At 54.1% G+C, this 13952-nt stretch overlaps 1 protein-coding gene across 3 annotated transcripts in view; it reads left to right on the forward strand.

The window, feature by feature from the left end:
* Positions 1 to 13548, forward strand: part of ARSG (arylsulfatase G) — a 27360-nt gene extending 13812 nt beyond the window's left edge. For all 3 annotated transcript variants that reach the window (XM_086857512.1, XM_023938839.2, XM_023938840.2), the window contains 5 exons: positions 300 to 380; positions 5344 to 5452; positions 9080 to 9200; positions 12819 to 12909; positions 13194 to 13548. In XM_086857512.1, coding sequence (XP_086713638.1) covers positions 300 to 380; positions 5344 to 5452; positions 9080 to 9200; positions 12819 to 12909; positions 13194 to 13522 — 731 coding nt within the window. In that variant the 3' untranslated portion in view covers positions 13523 to 13548. The remainder of the gene's footprint in view (positions 1 to 299; positions 381 to 5343; positions 5453 to 9079; positions 9201 to 12818; positions 12910 to 13193) is intronic.
* The last annotated feature ends 404 nt before the right edge of the window (positions 13549 to 13952 follow it).

The raw sequence follows: 13952 nt of genomic DNA on the forward strand, positions 1-13952 counted from the left end.
CGCTCTGTGTCGCTGAGCAGCCTCCCTAATGAGGATGTCTTGCTCCTGATGACAGGAACCGCTCGGCCGCTCATTAACACCCAAAGCTGGTGGCACCGTGCCCCCCCTGCCCTGCCCTGGCTGCGCTCCAGGCCCTGCAAACAAACTGGGAAAATCCAAAATCCATCCATCCACCGGCTGCCCTCCCCGCCTGGGGCGGCACCGCAGGGCTGGCAAAGAGGGATGGAAGGGTCACTTGGCCCTGGAGGTGTCCCCTGCCGTCCTGCTGTCTCTCATGGGGACATTTCTTTCCCTTGCAGGTGACAATGGACCCTGGGCTCAGAAGTGTGAGCTGGCGGGACGCCTGGGGCCGTTCGTGGGTGCCTGGCAGAGGCAGAGAGGTAACCTGGCAGCGTGTGCCCGGGGGCACAGCTCCACAAAGCCCTTCAGTGCCCATGGAGGGGACACGGGCAGCATTCCACCTTCCCTGCCATCCTCCTCCGGGAGGCTGCTCAGCTGGGACCGTGCCCTGGGCTTGAGCCCACCCCAGCGCTGGTTTTTTCTTTCAAACAGTCAAGTTTCCCCCGAAACTGCTGCGGGGGGTGGGCTGGGGTCCCCATTATCCCGGAGCTCGGGGTGAGTGTGCTGCTTTGGAGATGGGATGTTGTTATCTGCCCCATCAGGGTCTCACAGCCCCATCCCACCCACCACCCTCCCCGCACGCTGGGACTTCGCTTTTTTTTCTCTCTCCACCGTTTTTTGTTTTTTTTTTTTTCTGGAGGGTTTTCTTTTGGGTTTTTTATTTTTTGTTTATTTTTTTGGTTTTTTTTCACTCCTCCTTTTCCGGCCAAGCCATCTGCTTGGTGGGTTTATTTCGGCGGGGGCAGCCAGAAGCATTCATGAGTCAGGCGTTTCCCACTTCTGCTTGTGTTAAGGTGCCAGGCTGGGCTCCATCAGCCCGGACTCAGCAGTGAGGGGCTTCCTTCTCCTCTTCCCGACATTTCCCTGGGCAAACTGCGCTGCTCCCATTCCCTGAACCCTTCCTTCTCCCGGCCCCGGGATAGAATCGTAACCTTAATTTTCTAGTAAACAAACCCCGCCGACGGCCCCGGGTTGTTGCTCTTGAGCAACCCAGGGTCACAAGCCCGAGCAGCTGGTACAGAAACTGCGGCGTTCGGGAACAGGGCGAGCAAAACACGGCCCCTTTCCAGGCGCTCTGTGCCCTGCGGAACAGCCGGAGCCCGCCTGCGGTGGAGCCCGGGGGGAGCCGGGGCTGGCAGGGCTCTCCGAGCTGCCTGGGAACGCTGCCGGCAGGGCTGACTTCGGAAATCCCTCGGCTGGTGGCCGCACGGATGTTTGGAAAGCGGCGCTGCCGGCTGGGCTGGCACTGCCCGGGGCTGGGATGCTCGGCCCTCGCAGCCCGGGGGCAGCGCTCCCTGCCAGGAACAGCCCCGAGGAGCGGGGAAACACACACTGCTCCCAGCTCGGCTCCTTTCCATGCGTTTCCATGGGTTTCCATATGTTTCCATGTGTTTCCATATGTTTCCATATGTTTCCATATGTTTCCATATGTTTCCATGTGTTTCCATATATTTCCATAGCTTTCCATATGTTTCCATATGTTTCCATGTGTTTCCATGTGTTTCCATATGTTTCCATGTGTTTCCATATGTTTCCATGTGTTTCCATAACTTTCCATATGTTTCCATGTGTTTCCATATGTTTCCATGTGTTTCCATGTGTTTCCATATGTTTCCATATGTTTCCATGTGTTTCCATATGTTTCCATGTGTTTCCATGTGTTTCCATAACTTTCCATATGTTTCCATGTGTTTCCATATGTTTCCATGTGTTTCCATGTGTTTCCATATGTTTCCATATGTTTCCATGTGTTTCCATATGTTTCCATGTGTTTCCATGTGTTTCCATGTGTTTCCATGTGTTTCCATAACTTTCCATATGTTTCCATGTGTTTCCATATGTTCCCATGTGTTTCCATGTGTTTCCATATATTTCCATATGTTTCCATATGTTTCCATATGTTTCCATGTGTTTCCATGTGTTTCCATGTGTTCCCATGTGTTTCCATGTGTTTCCATATATTTCCATATGTTTCCATATGTTTCCATATGTTTCCATGTGTTTCCATGTGTTTCCATGTGTTTCCATGTGTTTCCATGTGTTTCCATATGTTTCCATATGTTTCCATGTGTTTCCATGTGTTTCCATATATTTCCATAGCTTTCCATAGCTTTCCATATGTTTCCATGTGTTTCCATATGTTTCCATGTGTTTCCATATGTTTCCATATGTTTCCATATGTTTCCATGTGTTTCCATATGTTTCCATGTGTTTCCATGTGTTTCCATGTGTTTCCATATGTTTCCATATGTTTCCATGTGTTTCCATGTGTTTCCATGTGTTTCCATGTGTTTCCATATGTTTCCATATGTTTCCATGTGTTTCCATGTGTTTCCATGTGTTTCCATATGTTTCCATGTGTTTCCATGTGTTTCCATGTGTTTCCATGTGTTTCCATATGTTTCCATATGTTTCCATATGTTTCCATGCATTTCCATGGGTTTCCATGTGTTTCCATATGTTTCCATGTGTTTCCATATGTTTCCATGTGTTTCCATGTGTTTCCATATGTTTCCATATGTTTCCATATGTTTCCATGTGTTTCCATATGTTTCCATGTGTTTCCATGTGTTTCCATGTGTTTCCATATGTTTCCATATGTTTCCATATGTTTCCATGTGTTTCCATGTGTTTCCATGTGTTTCCATATGTTTCCATGTGTTTCCATGTGTTTCCATGTGTTTCCATGTGTTTCCATATGTTTCCATATGTTTCCATATGTTTCCATGCATTTCCATGGGTTTCCATGTGTTTCCATATGTTTCCATGTGTTTCCATATGTTTCCATGTGTTTCCATGTGTTTCCATATGTTTCCATATGTTTCCATATGTTTCCATGTGTTTCCATATGTTTCCATGTGTTTCCATATGTTTCCATATGTTTCTGTTAGTTGCTGTGTTTCTACATGTTCCTATACGTTCCACCATGGTCCTATATGTTCCTATAAGCTTCTACATGTTCATATATGTCCCCATATGTTCCTGTAAGCTTCTACATGTTCCTGTATGTCTCCATATGTTCCTATAGGTTTCTATACATTTCTACATGTTCATATATGTTCCTATATGTTTCTACATGTCCCTATATGTCTCTATATATTCCTATATGTTTCTGTATATTTCTACATTTTTATATATGTCCCTACATGTTTCTATAAGTTTCTACATGTTTATATATGTCCCTATACATTCCTATACATGCCTATACACGCCTATACATTCCTATACATTCCTATATGTTTCTATATGTTTCTATACATTTCTGCATGTTCCTATATGTTCCTACACATTTCTATAAGTTTCTACATGTTTATATATGTCCCTATACATGCCTATACATTCCTATACATTCCTATATGTTTCTATAGATTTCTACAACTTTCTAGAATTTTCTACACGTTTCTACATGTTTCTAACATGTTTCTATATGTTTATATATATTACTGTATGTTTCTAACAAGTTTCTATATGTTTATATATTTCTATATGTTTCTGACAAGTTTCTGTATGTTTCTAACATGTCTCCTGCAGCTCCATCTTTTGTTTTAGGGTCCAACCCTAAGTCCCAGGGATGTTTCCACTGATTTCAGGTGGAGTTGGGAGAGAGCAGTGTATCCGTGTGTGCTGCCCCTTCCCTGTGCCTCCCACAGCCCCCAGCCCACCCCAAAAACTCATCTCCCACCTCGGGGTCAAGAGTCCAGCAAGGGGGGGATACTGGGAGAGAGAGAAACATTTTGGGGATGTGATGCTGGGCATGTTTTGAGGGGAAATTCCAGACCTGGTGTCCCTGTGCTGAGGACCTGCTGTGCGTGTGGTGGGACCAAGGTTTTCATCTCGCCATGGGAATGCACAGTTCAGCTTTCCTGGAAAGCCTGGAAAGTCCCCACAGCAGCAGGGCTGCATCATCCCCAGTCTGGAGAAAATTCCCTGGCTGGGTTTGGGTGTTTCAGCCCTGTTTACTTCCCAAAGTGTTAATGTGACCTCATTCCCAGGCTGCTCTGACCTGAGCAGCCGGAGCTGCTGGGGTGGCTTGGTCAGGAAATATCCCTCTGATGTCCTTCCAGAGACCCCTGACCATGCATGGAAAAACCCTGGAAACGCATCCAGGAGGATGAGTGTTTTAATATATGTGCAGAGATGGGGATTGATATTAATCGCTGTAATTGCTGGGATTTCCTGGGGTGTCTGAGGCCAGGGGGGAAACACCAAAACTTTGGGAGAGCCTGGGGATGTGCTCGGTCCGTGCCAGGGTCAGAAACCTTTTCCCTGGGCTATTCCTTGTGCCGTCCGTGTCCTTGCGGGCACGGCCGCGCTGTTTGGGGCTGGATCAGCCCGAGGTGTGGGGCGGTGGCTCTGGAGGGGCCGGGCCGGGCTGGGGATGCTGCAGGGACTCTCTTGGCTGTGCCCCGAGGAAATGGCTGGGGGCGAGTGCCGTTGCCATGTGCACACTGAAAGGCAGCGCACAAAGGCTGCTCCTGGGAAGTTTGCTCGGTGAATCGGGTTGGGATTTTCTCTTTGCCCCATTCCCAGCCCCTTCCCCCTCCAGCTGCCTGGGGCCCTCTGGGCTGCAGCCAAGGCAGAGGCTCTCCAGCACCCTTCCAGCCCTTTGGATGCGTGGTGATCCCATTTTGGGGCTCAGCACCCCGATTTTGGGGCTCAGCACCCCAGCCCCAGTGCTCAGCACTCCAGGAGCTGGAGGGACTGGGCAGCTTCCCTGTGCATCTCCAGTCCAAGGGCAGAGCAGGGGTGCTGTCAGGGAAAGGATGGATCAGGTTCATTAACTGGCAGCAGGGTTATTAGCAGGATGGTATTTTTAATGAGGCAGGTTTCCAGCAGGTTGGGGGGGAGGGGGAGCTGTTGCTGCTGGGCCCTGCAGAGGACAGAAGCCCCTGGAATAAATTCCTGCATTTCCTGCCTGCTCCATTCTCTCACCTGGCATCAGAAGTGGATGGAAACGCAGTGGCTCTGGCAGCCGCTGCATTTCTCATCACTCACTGGAGCAGAGAAACACAGACCAGTGCCCAGCTGAGACCCCTTTCTTTTCCCTTTCCCTTTGAAAAACACCCGTAGTTCTTCTCCCTTCCCTGGCCCGGTGGAACCATCCTCCTTCGGGGTAATTTACAGCATCTCTGCCCCTCAGCAGCTCCTTTCCCAGGGAAACTCCGGGCTCAGGAGGTTTTCCAGCAGCAGCAGGATGCTGAGCACTGCCCTGTTCTCCTGCAGGTGGGAGCTCAGCCAAGCAAACGACCTGGGAAGGAGGGCACAGGGTGCCAGCCCTGGCGTACTGGCCCGGCCGTGTCCCTGCCGGGAGGACGAGCCACGCTCTGCTCAGGTGAGAGCCCTCGGGGACCCAGCTCATCACCTGCATGTTGGCAACAGCAGCTGCCTGCGCTGGTTATTCCCTGCCCTGTGCCAGGCTGCACTTTTGTCCTCTCCCAAGACTTAGTGCTTCAGCTGAGAGGAGCTGAAAGGGCTTTTTGTGAGGCTGGAGGGCTGGCGCTCGCAGCCAGCGGGCTCCGCGTGCTCCCGGCCGCCGTGGCCAAGGGCCTCCCGATAATTAAAAGATGACGATGTTCTCTCTCCCCACCAAGGAGCAGGCTCAGGCTTTGTGGTCGGTGGAAGGCTTTATGTGGAGGAGGGTGCGGTTGTGGGGAGAGATGGCGCTGGCAATCCCTGCAGGATGCGGCCGGGCCGGGATCCGGCGGCAGCGAGGGCGAGGGCTGCTCCCCACACCTCTGCTCGCTGGGGAGGGCACAGGGAGGGCCCAGGCTGCCCCTCTCCCTGCAGCATTTGCACCCTTCATGTGGGACCTGCACCTCTCCTTGCAGCCCTCCTTGGCAGCAGATGTGGGGCAGAGCCTGGGGCAGTGTGGGGGGAATGTCCCCATTCATCCCTGGGGGATCCCCACAGTGCTGGGGGTCAGGCTGCTGGGGTTTGGGGTCCCCGTTCATCCCTGGGGGATCCCCACGGTGCTGGGGGTCAGGCTGCTGGGGTTTGGGGTCCCTGTTCATCCCTGGGGGATCCCCACGGTGCTGGGGGTCAGGCTGCTGGGGTTTGGGGTCCCCATTCATCCCTGGGGGATCCCCACGGTGCTGGGGGTCAGGCTGCTGGGGTTTGGCGTTCCTGGGCATTGGGATGTCCTGTCCCCTTTCATCCTTGAAGCACACAGGGTGGGGGGCTGGGGTGGGGCTGGGTGTTGGGAAAGAATGTCCCAGCTGCTGGAAGCAGGTCCTGACTGGCGGGCCCTGGGGCACTGCTGGGTGTTCCTCAGGTCCTGAGATAAGCTGGAGACACTCACTCATTCCAGGGCCCCAGGGCAGCTCTGGGAGCTGGAGTTCTGCAGGCAAGGGAAGGTTTGAGCCATAAGCTGAGTCACTGGTGTCTGGTGGAGGGGATGGGGAGCCTGTAGCCCCCCATGGTTTCACCTCCAAATCCTTGTCCTCCTCGGGCTGTGGGGCAGAGCTGCCAGCCCCTGCATTTCAGGGTCACCATCCCACCCCCCTGTCCCTGCCTCCAAGCCCAGGAATTCTCATTATCTCCTCAGAGACCTTATCTCCTGCATTTCCCAGCTCCAGTCTGACGGGTTGGACAGCTGGAAATCTGGAAATCCAGCAGAGGCTCATGCAGCACTGCAGGTGCTCCCAAAGTGTCTCTGTAGCTGCCCAGGAGTGGCAGTGCAGCTGGTGTCCCCTGCAGCAGAGCCTGGCTGTGCCATGGGGCCGTGCCCAGCAGGGCAGGTCCTGCTCTGGCATCACCCCCTCCTTGGGAGGCAGCACAGAACCAGGCTGGGGACATCACCTCAGGAGTGTCACCACTGTGGGCCCAGCCGTGGCCTGAGGTGGGACAGGGGACGTGGAGGGACACAGAGGGATGTGGAGGTGCTCACAGGACAGGTGGCTGTTCTCTGTGCCTCTGTCACCCTCGGGGACAGCCCCCAGAGATGAGAATGTGCAGCAGGGACATTGAAATCCCCCCAGCTGGTGGGGAGGACCGAGAAGCTGGGGAGGAATGAAATGTGTGTGCAGGACATGAATGTGTGTGCAGGGGATGAATGTGTGTGCAGGGGATGAGTGTGTGTGCAGGGGATCAGTGTGTGTGCAGGAGATGAGTGTGTGTGCAGGGGATCAGTGTGTGTGCAGGGGATGAGTGTGTGTGCAGGAGATGAATGTGTGCAGGGGATGAGTGTGTGTGCAGGGGATGAGTGTGTGTGCAGGGGATGAGTGTGTGTGCAGGGGATGAGTGTGTGTGCAGGGGATGAGTGTGTGTGCAGGAGATCAGTGTGTGTTCACTTCCCGAGAACCTCAGCATCCCCAGGAAGAGTCAGGCTGGGCAGGGGAAAGCCTTTTCCACCTGCACAAGTCTCCTCTGCCCCTGGGGTTATGGAAAAGCCTGGCTGGGGCACGGAGGCTGCTGGAACTGCTCAGAACCTCGTGGCTCCGTGTCCTGGCCAGGGGTGAGCGAGGGTGAGCGTGCCTGGGGAGCTGGGGCTGGCACAGGAACGCTGATGCCTCACCACAGACCAGCACCTGCACGCTGGGCTCTGCACAAAACTGCCTTGTCTGCTCTTCTTAATTATGTTTAATTGTCAGAACCACCCACTGTGCTTCTGCCCTTCCCTGCCCCAACCCGAAGTAGGGCATGGAAGAAGTAGGTCAGCAGGGTGGTGAAGGAGGAGATTGCACCATCCTGGCAGCGTGGGGCTGGGCAGGGTGGCTGAGCTGTGGGGTGTGGGGAGAGCAGCTGCCTGCAGCCTGCCAGAGCACAGAGCTCTGGGGTGCTCAGCACCATGGCCAGGCAGTGCCAGGGGAAGGGATACCCACTGTCCCACAGGCAGGGAGCTGCTGTCCCTGGGCACTGCCAGGCCCTTTTCCCTGCTGTTCAGGCAGCAGCAGGATGCTGGAGTGGCTTTATGTGTTCAATCTGTCCTGGCCAGGGCAGGGGTTGGCAGTGTGGCTTTCCCCTTCCCTCAGGCACAGCTCCCAGGATGTGCCTGCTGGTAGGGCCTTTGATACCACCTTCGAGCAAAAAATCCTGTTTTTAATGCCTTTTCCCATGGCTTACATCTTGCCATGGCTGGGGAAATCTCCAACCAGCTCTGCCCTCGATCGTGTTGTTCTCCCAGCCCGGTGTTCCCCTCCAGAGGTCCCATCCATGGCTCAATGGATGTTGGGAGCTGGATCCTGGGGGTGCTGGGCACCCGTGGGGCCAGGGGCAGGTGAGCTGCTGCTTTGGGGGACCTGCTCTGCCCCCAGCAAGGTGCCTGCAGGGATTGCAGTGCAGAGCCAGGATTTTTTTGGGCGCCTCCCGGCCGGCCTGGCCATGGGGGCCGTCTCGGTGAGCGCCGGCCGGGGCTCGCAGCAGTGTTTGTTCTTATTTGTTCTCTCTGTCTCTTAGCAGCTAAATTAAAACTCGTTCAATGGGAGAACTGGGGGCTGTTAAGCCCAGGGCTTTCCTCTCTCTGCTCATGCAGATCCCATCAGGCCCTGGGCAGGAGACAGCAGGGCAGGACACACCAGGATCACGCTGGTGGCAGAACTGTGGTGACAAGGTCACGCTGGCAGCACCCTGGTGACCCCAATTCCTGGTGCTTTTACCTCCTGAACCAATCTCCTTGCCCCAGCCAAGCCCTGACTGAATCCCAGCAGCTGCCTGGGGGCAGGAGGGGTGTGAAATTGGGGCTTCCCAGAGCTGGGTTCAATTTTTTCCTGTTTTCTGGGAGCAATTGTTTGCTGGGAACGATGGTTTTCTAGGAGCAAAGGTTTACTGGGAATGAAGTTTCCCTGGGAGCAATGATTTGCTGGGAATGAGGTTTTCTGGGAGCAATGATTTTCTGGGATTGAGATTTTCCTTTTCAGCTGTCAGGAGCTCTCCTGTGAGGGATGTGGGGTGCAGGTGAGGTTGGGGAGACCCTCCAGGGATCCTCACTCCTTGCTCTGATGACTGTCCCCTCTTTCCCCAGCATCCTGGACATCTTCCCCACGCTGGTGGCCCTGGCTGGGGCGGCGCTGCCCCCGAGCAGGCGCTTCGATGGCTTGGACGTGTCCCCAGCTCTCTTTGGCTGGTCAGACGTGGGGCACAAGGTAAGGCAGGGCCACCCCCGGTGCCACAGCTAAAACTGGGCTAAAACTGGTACTGGCTCAGCCTGGGGATGTGCAGATCCATGGGAGTGCCAGCCCCTGGCCTGGAAGAAGAGGAGGACAGCTGGAGATGGCTGGGTGCTGTAGCAGGCTGGGTTTGGGATATCAGGGTAAAAGGGTTCTGGGTAAATGAAGGTTGTTTTGTGCTTTGTTCACAAATCTGGGACTAGAGGTGGAAATGCCCGTTCCTGCAGCTTGGCACCTTCCTGTGTGCCTCAGAGCTGTGTCTGTGATCCCAGGGACACCAGCCCAGGGTGTGGCAGCCTGCAGTGCCCGGCATCTCTCTGATCCTAAAAGGTGCCTCAGTGTGGGGAAGGGCAGCTCCCAGGGGTTCAAACCTGCTTATACCAATTTATTTATCTCACCAGATCGAGACATAACCAACCCCTCCTCTCCCAGCTCCAGGGTTCCATCAGGACAGCCCACCCCACATCCCGAGCTCTGTCCAAGCTGGCAGCATCTTTCACCCCAAAACCCACAGTTTTCAGGACAAGCAGACACATTTGTCTCAGAGTTGCACGAGATTTTTGCAGAACCAATTAAAAAAAAAAAGGAAAGGTGTCTTTAATAGCTGTCCCATGGATAAATCCTGATTTTGCTTTTAAAGCACACCCTCCTGCAAGCACCACGAGCCAGCTCCCAGCGGGATCTTGGATTGGCTTTCCGTGTCCATCAGGGGTTTGGTATTTGCTTTGTATTTATGGAACCCTCTGCTGAACTGGGAGATGGAGCAGGGAAGGGGATGGGATGTGGCCAGCACACTCCACTCTGCTCTGCTCCTCGGGATTAACCCTGCTCGGCACGGGCAGTGCTGGGAGCAGGGCACTGATGGTTTGCTGGGAATGAGATTTCCCTGGGAGCGATGGTTTGCTGGGAATGCTGGTTCTCTGGGAGCAAAGGTTTTTTGGGAATGCTGGTTCTCTGGGAGCAAAGGTTTTTTGGGAATGCTGGTTCTCTGGGAGCAAAGGTTTTTTGGGAATGCTGGTTTTCCTGGGAGCAATGGTTTGCTGGGAATGAAGCTTTCCTGGGAGCAATGGTTTGATGGGAATGCTGGTTTGCAGGCAGCAGTGGTTTCTTGGGAATGAAGTTTCTCTGGGAGCAATGTTTTTTTGGGAATGCTGGTTTGCTGGGAGCGATGGTTTGATGGGTGTCACGGTGCAGCCATTCCTGTGTGGAATTCCCCCAAGGCTTGGGATGGCACTGCCATGGGATGGGGTGACCTCGGAGGGGACCCCCAGTCCCTGGGGTGATGGGAGCAGCCCTGTCCCTGCTCCCTCCCCTCCTGGCTCCTCGCCTGTCACCCCCCGCCTGCCAGCGGCCGATAGTGACCCCCGTGCAGGCTTTCCCTGGACACAAATCCTCCTGAAAGCAGCTCCCTCACTCACTCCACTGCCCAATTTCCACACTTCCCTAATTGGGGTCGCTGCAGCTCCCAGTGTGGGCTGCCTGGTGACACTGTCCCAGTGTCCCTGCTTGGCACTGGCACAGGCTGGGGTGACACCAAGGTCCTGCTGAGAGCGAGGGCTGCTGGCAGGAAAAATAAATCACACCCACCAAGGAGCACCGAGGGTACCAGGAGCAGTAAATCCCTCTGTGCATCAGCTGAATGTGAATAGCCTGGAGCACCAAGTTCAAGCAATGAATTTTCAGGGGAGAAAAGGCTTTTTCCCCCCCCCGCCTTCTCTATTTTTTATTTATTAAAATAATAGCCATGGATTAATGGAAGAGTTCCAGATCTGGGAATGTTTCTTGAATCAAAACAAACTCCTTAATTATGCAGTAAATTATAACAGATTTTCTAAGTGTGGGGTTTTAAGAGGTTTAGGAACATGGTTGTTGGTAGGAAGGGAGGTTTGAGTGCCCTTGGCAGCATCCCAGCTGTGCTGTTAAAGGTGTAAGCAAAGCTTTAAGGCTGGAGACAGATGAATTGGTTCAGTTCCTGGTCCCTTGGCTTCACAGGCCTTGAATATTTGCTGATTCCTGCTTTGGAGCTCTTTGATCCTGCCCAAGGAGTGTCAGCAGAACACTGACACTCTGACTCTGCAGCAGAGCTTCCTCCTTGCACCAGGCTCACACTGCACCACCTCTTCCACTTTACACCCTTCCTATTTTTCCCCAAAAACATAAAGATCCAACCAAATTCCAAATGTGATTTTTAAACAAATTATGGAGGGCAATAACAGAAAGTGAGAACATTTGGAAATCAGTCCCTACCCTGAATCCTGGCATTTCTTGGATGAGGTTCCAACCAGTCCCATGAGACAGTGGCTACATCCAGACCAGGCAGCATGGGATGGACACCTCTGGCTGCCTGGGATCCCTGGAATTCTCTGCCAGGCAGTGTGGGATGGACATCTCGGGGTGCCCAGGGTGCCTGGAATGCTCCGTGCCGGGCACCTGCTCAGGCACTGCTGCACTCATCAGCTGTGAGTGTTACTAAACTTGGCACTGCAGCTGCCTACAAACTCCAGCAGATGTTTCTAATTTTTAGCACAGTGGAAATTTCTTGAATCACTTTTAAACTCAAATCCCAGGGAGGAAACCTCAAGTGACTCATCCCTCAGTGAAGGCACTGGCTCCGCGGCAGATGTTATCGGAGAGAGGAGCCGCTGGAGTGTCCAGCTCACTTGTCTCCTCACTCCCCAGTGCCAGAGCAGCCATCCTGTGTGGATCAAGTGTCCTAAATACCAAAAGGGAGAGATTTGGCCCACCCTTCCCTCCTTCCCCTGCTGCTCACCCCGTTCCCTGGCTGTTGTCAGGGAGGGGAGCCCTGCACAGCGGGGTGAGTCACACGGACGGGAGGGATGTGGGAGGGATGTTCCAGCACCTCACCTTCCCCTGTGCCTCGCATGAGCTCACCCTCAGCTCGTGGCTGGCTGGGGCTCCAGCCTGGGGCTCAGCTCCCCTGGATGTCCCCACTGCTGGCTGAGCTGTGAGCACCCAGGGAGGTGCTCAGAGCACCTGAGACCACCCTGGCTCCCAAATATTACACGGGCATCTAGTGATAGGACGAGGGGGAATGGTGTTAAAGACAGGAGATTTAGAGTGGATGTTAGGAAGAAATTCTTAATTTTAAGGGTGGGGAGGCCCTGGCACAGGTTATCCCAAGAAGCTGTGGCTGCCCCATCCCTGGCAGTGTCCAAGGCCAGGTTGGAGCTTGGAGCAACCTGGGACAGTGGAAAGTGTCCCTGCCCATGGCAGGGGCTTGGACTGGATGGTCTTTGAGGTCCCTTGTCCAACCCAAACCATTCTGTGATTTTATGATAATCTGTTGAAAGCCCCAGAGCCTTTGTGATCCCTTTCTTGCCACAGAACTGGGAGATCAATTCAGAGGGTCCTGCAGGGGCAGGAAAGGCCAAGGGAGATGTTGGTGCTTCCTGGGGCCCTTTTGCCATCTCCCCACCCTTCAGCAATCACAGCTCTGCCAGCTGCTCTGAGTCCAGGGCCTGAATGCCATCTGTGAATGTGTTCAGGGGTGGGATCATCTGGGGAGGGAGTGGATTTCATGGAGCACGTTTTCTCTGCCATGGGATGACAGGAATTATTCTGTCCTTCCTGCAGGTTCTGCTGCACCCCAACAGCGGCGCAGCCGGGAAGGTCGGCGGGATCGAGGCGCTGCGGCTGGCTCAGTACAAGGCGTTTTACACCACAGGTAGTGTGTCCCTACCAGAGGTTGTGAAGTCTAAGAAGAGACTTCTGGAATTCTTAGATCCCTGCAGATGCAGGAGAAAACCAACTCAGGTTAATTCAACCAAGAGCAGACCCGAGGATGTGCCGAGCTGTGTCTGCAGGATGGTGCTGCAGCCTGGAGAAGGTCTCAGCAACCTCTTGGAACAAGAGCTGGGATGGGAATGGGCCATCCTGGGTGGGTGAGGAACACAAAGGTGATCCCTGGACCTCTGTGACTCCAGGGTTTCTCTCCCATTTCCTCCCTAGGAGGGGCCATGGCCTGTGATGGCAGCACGGGGCCGGCGGAGCGGCACCAACCACCCCTCATTTTCAACCTGGACCGTGACCTCCAGGAGCAGGAGCCTCTGGATGTGGCATCCAGGGAGTACCAGGCAGTGCTGCCTGCCATCAGCAGGGCTTATGCCCAAGCTCTGCAGGACATTGCAGCAGACAATGTCTCGGTTGCAGATTATTCCCAGGATCCAGCTGCAATTCCCTGCTGCAACGTGCAGCTCGTGGGCTGCCGGTGCCACGGGGCTCACGGAGTCACACAGGATCCCCACGGGGAAGAGAGAACACCACGGCTTTGTCTTTAAGCAATAATTACTCAGGCTGCTCCTTTCCCAAGTGTGGTGTCTGTGAACTCCAGGCTGGAGGTGGCCATGGAGGGGGATGGAGGCTGTGGTTCCCTTTGCTCCACGCTGGGAGGAGGGAGGTGAGTTGGGTGTGGGTCTGGGGGAGCACCCAGAGGGTCCCCTTTGGACCCTGGGCCTGTGGAAGGCTTTTTGTGGGGCTCTTTATCTGGGAAATAGACAGCTCTTGGATTAAAACTACCTTCTGTGAGAGCTGGCTTTGGGAGAGGACTCCTCTGGGAAATTGGCTTGGTTTTCCTCTAAAAAGAAACTTTCCAGGAGCGGCTGGTGGGAGCACAAGGCAGGGGAGGATGGGGCTCAGCCTCTGGGCAATCTGGTGCAGAGACCCTGGAAGTTTGGTGGCTGCAGAGAGAAAACTCCTGGCTGGCAGCAG

Source organism: Cyanistes caeruleus, chromosome 19 (assembly GCF_971803275.1).
Source record: "Cyanistes caeruleus chromosome 19, bCyaCae1.hap1.1, whole genome shotgun sequence".
In the NCBI taxonomy this organism is placed as follows: Eukaryota; Metazoa; Chordata; class Aves; order Passeriformes; family Paridae; genus Cyanistes; species Cyanistes caeruleus.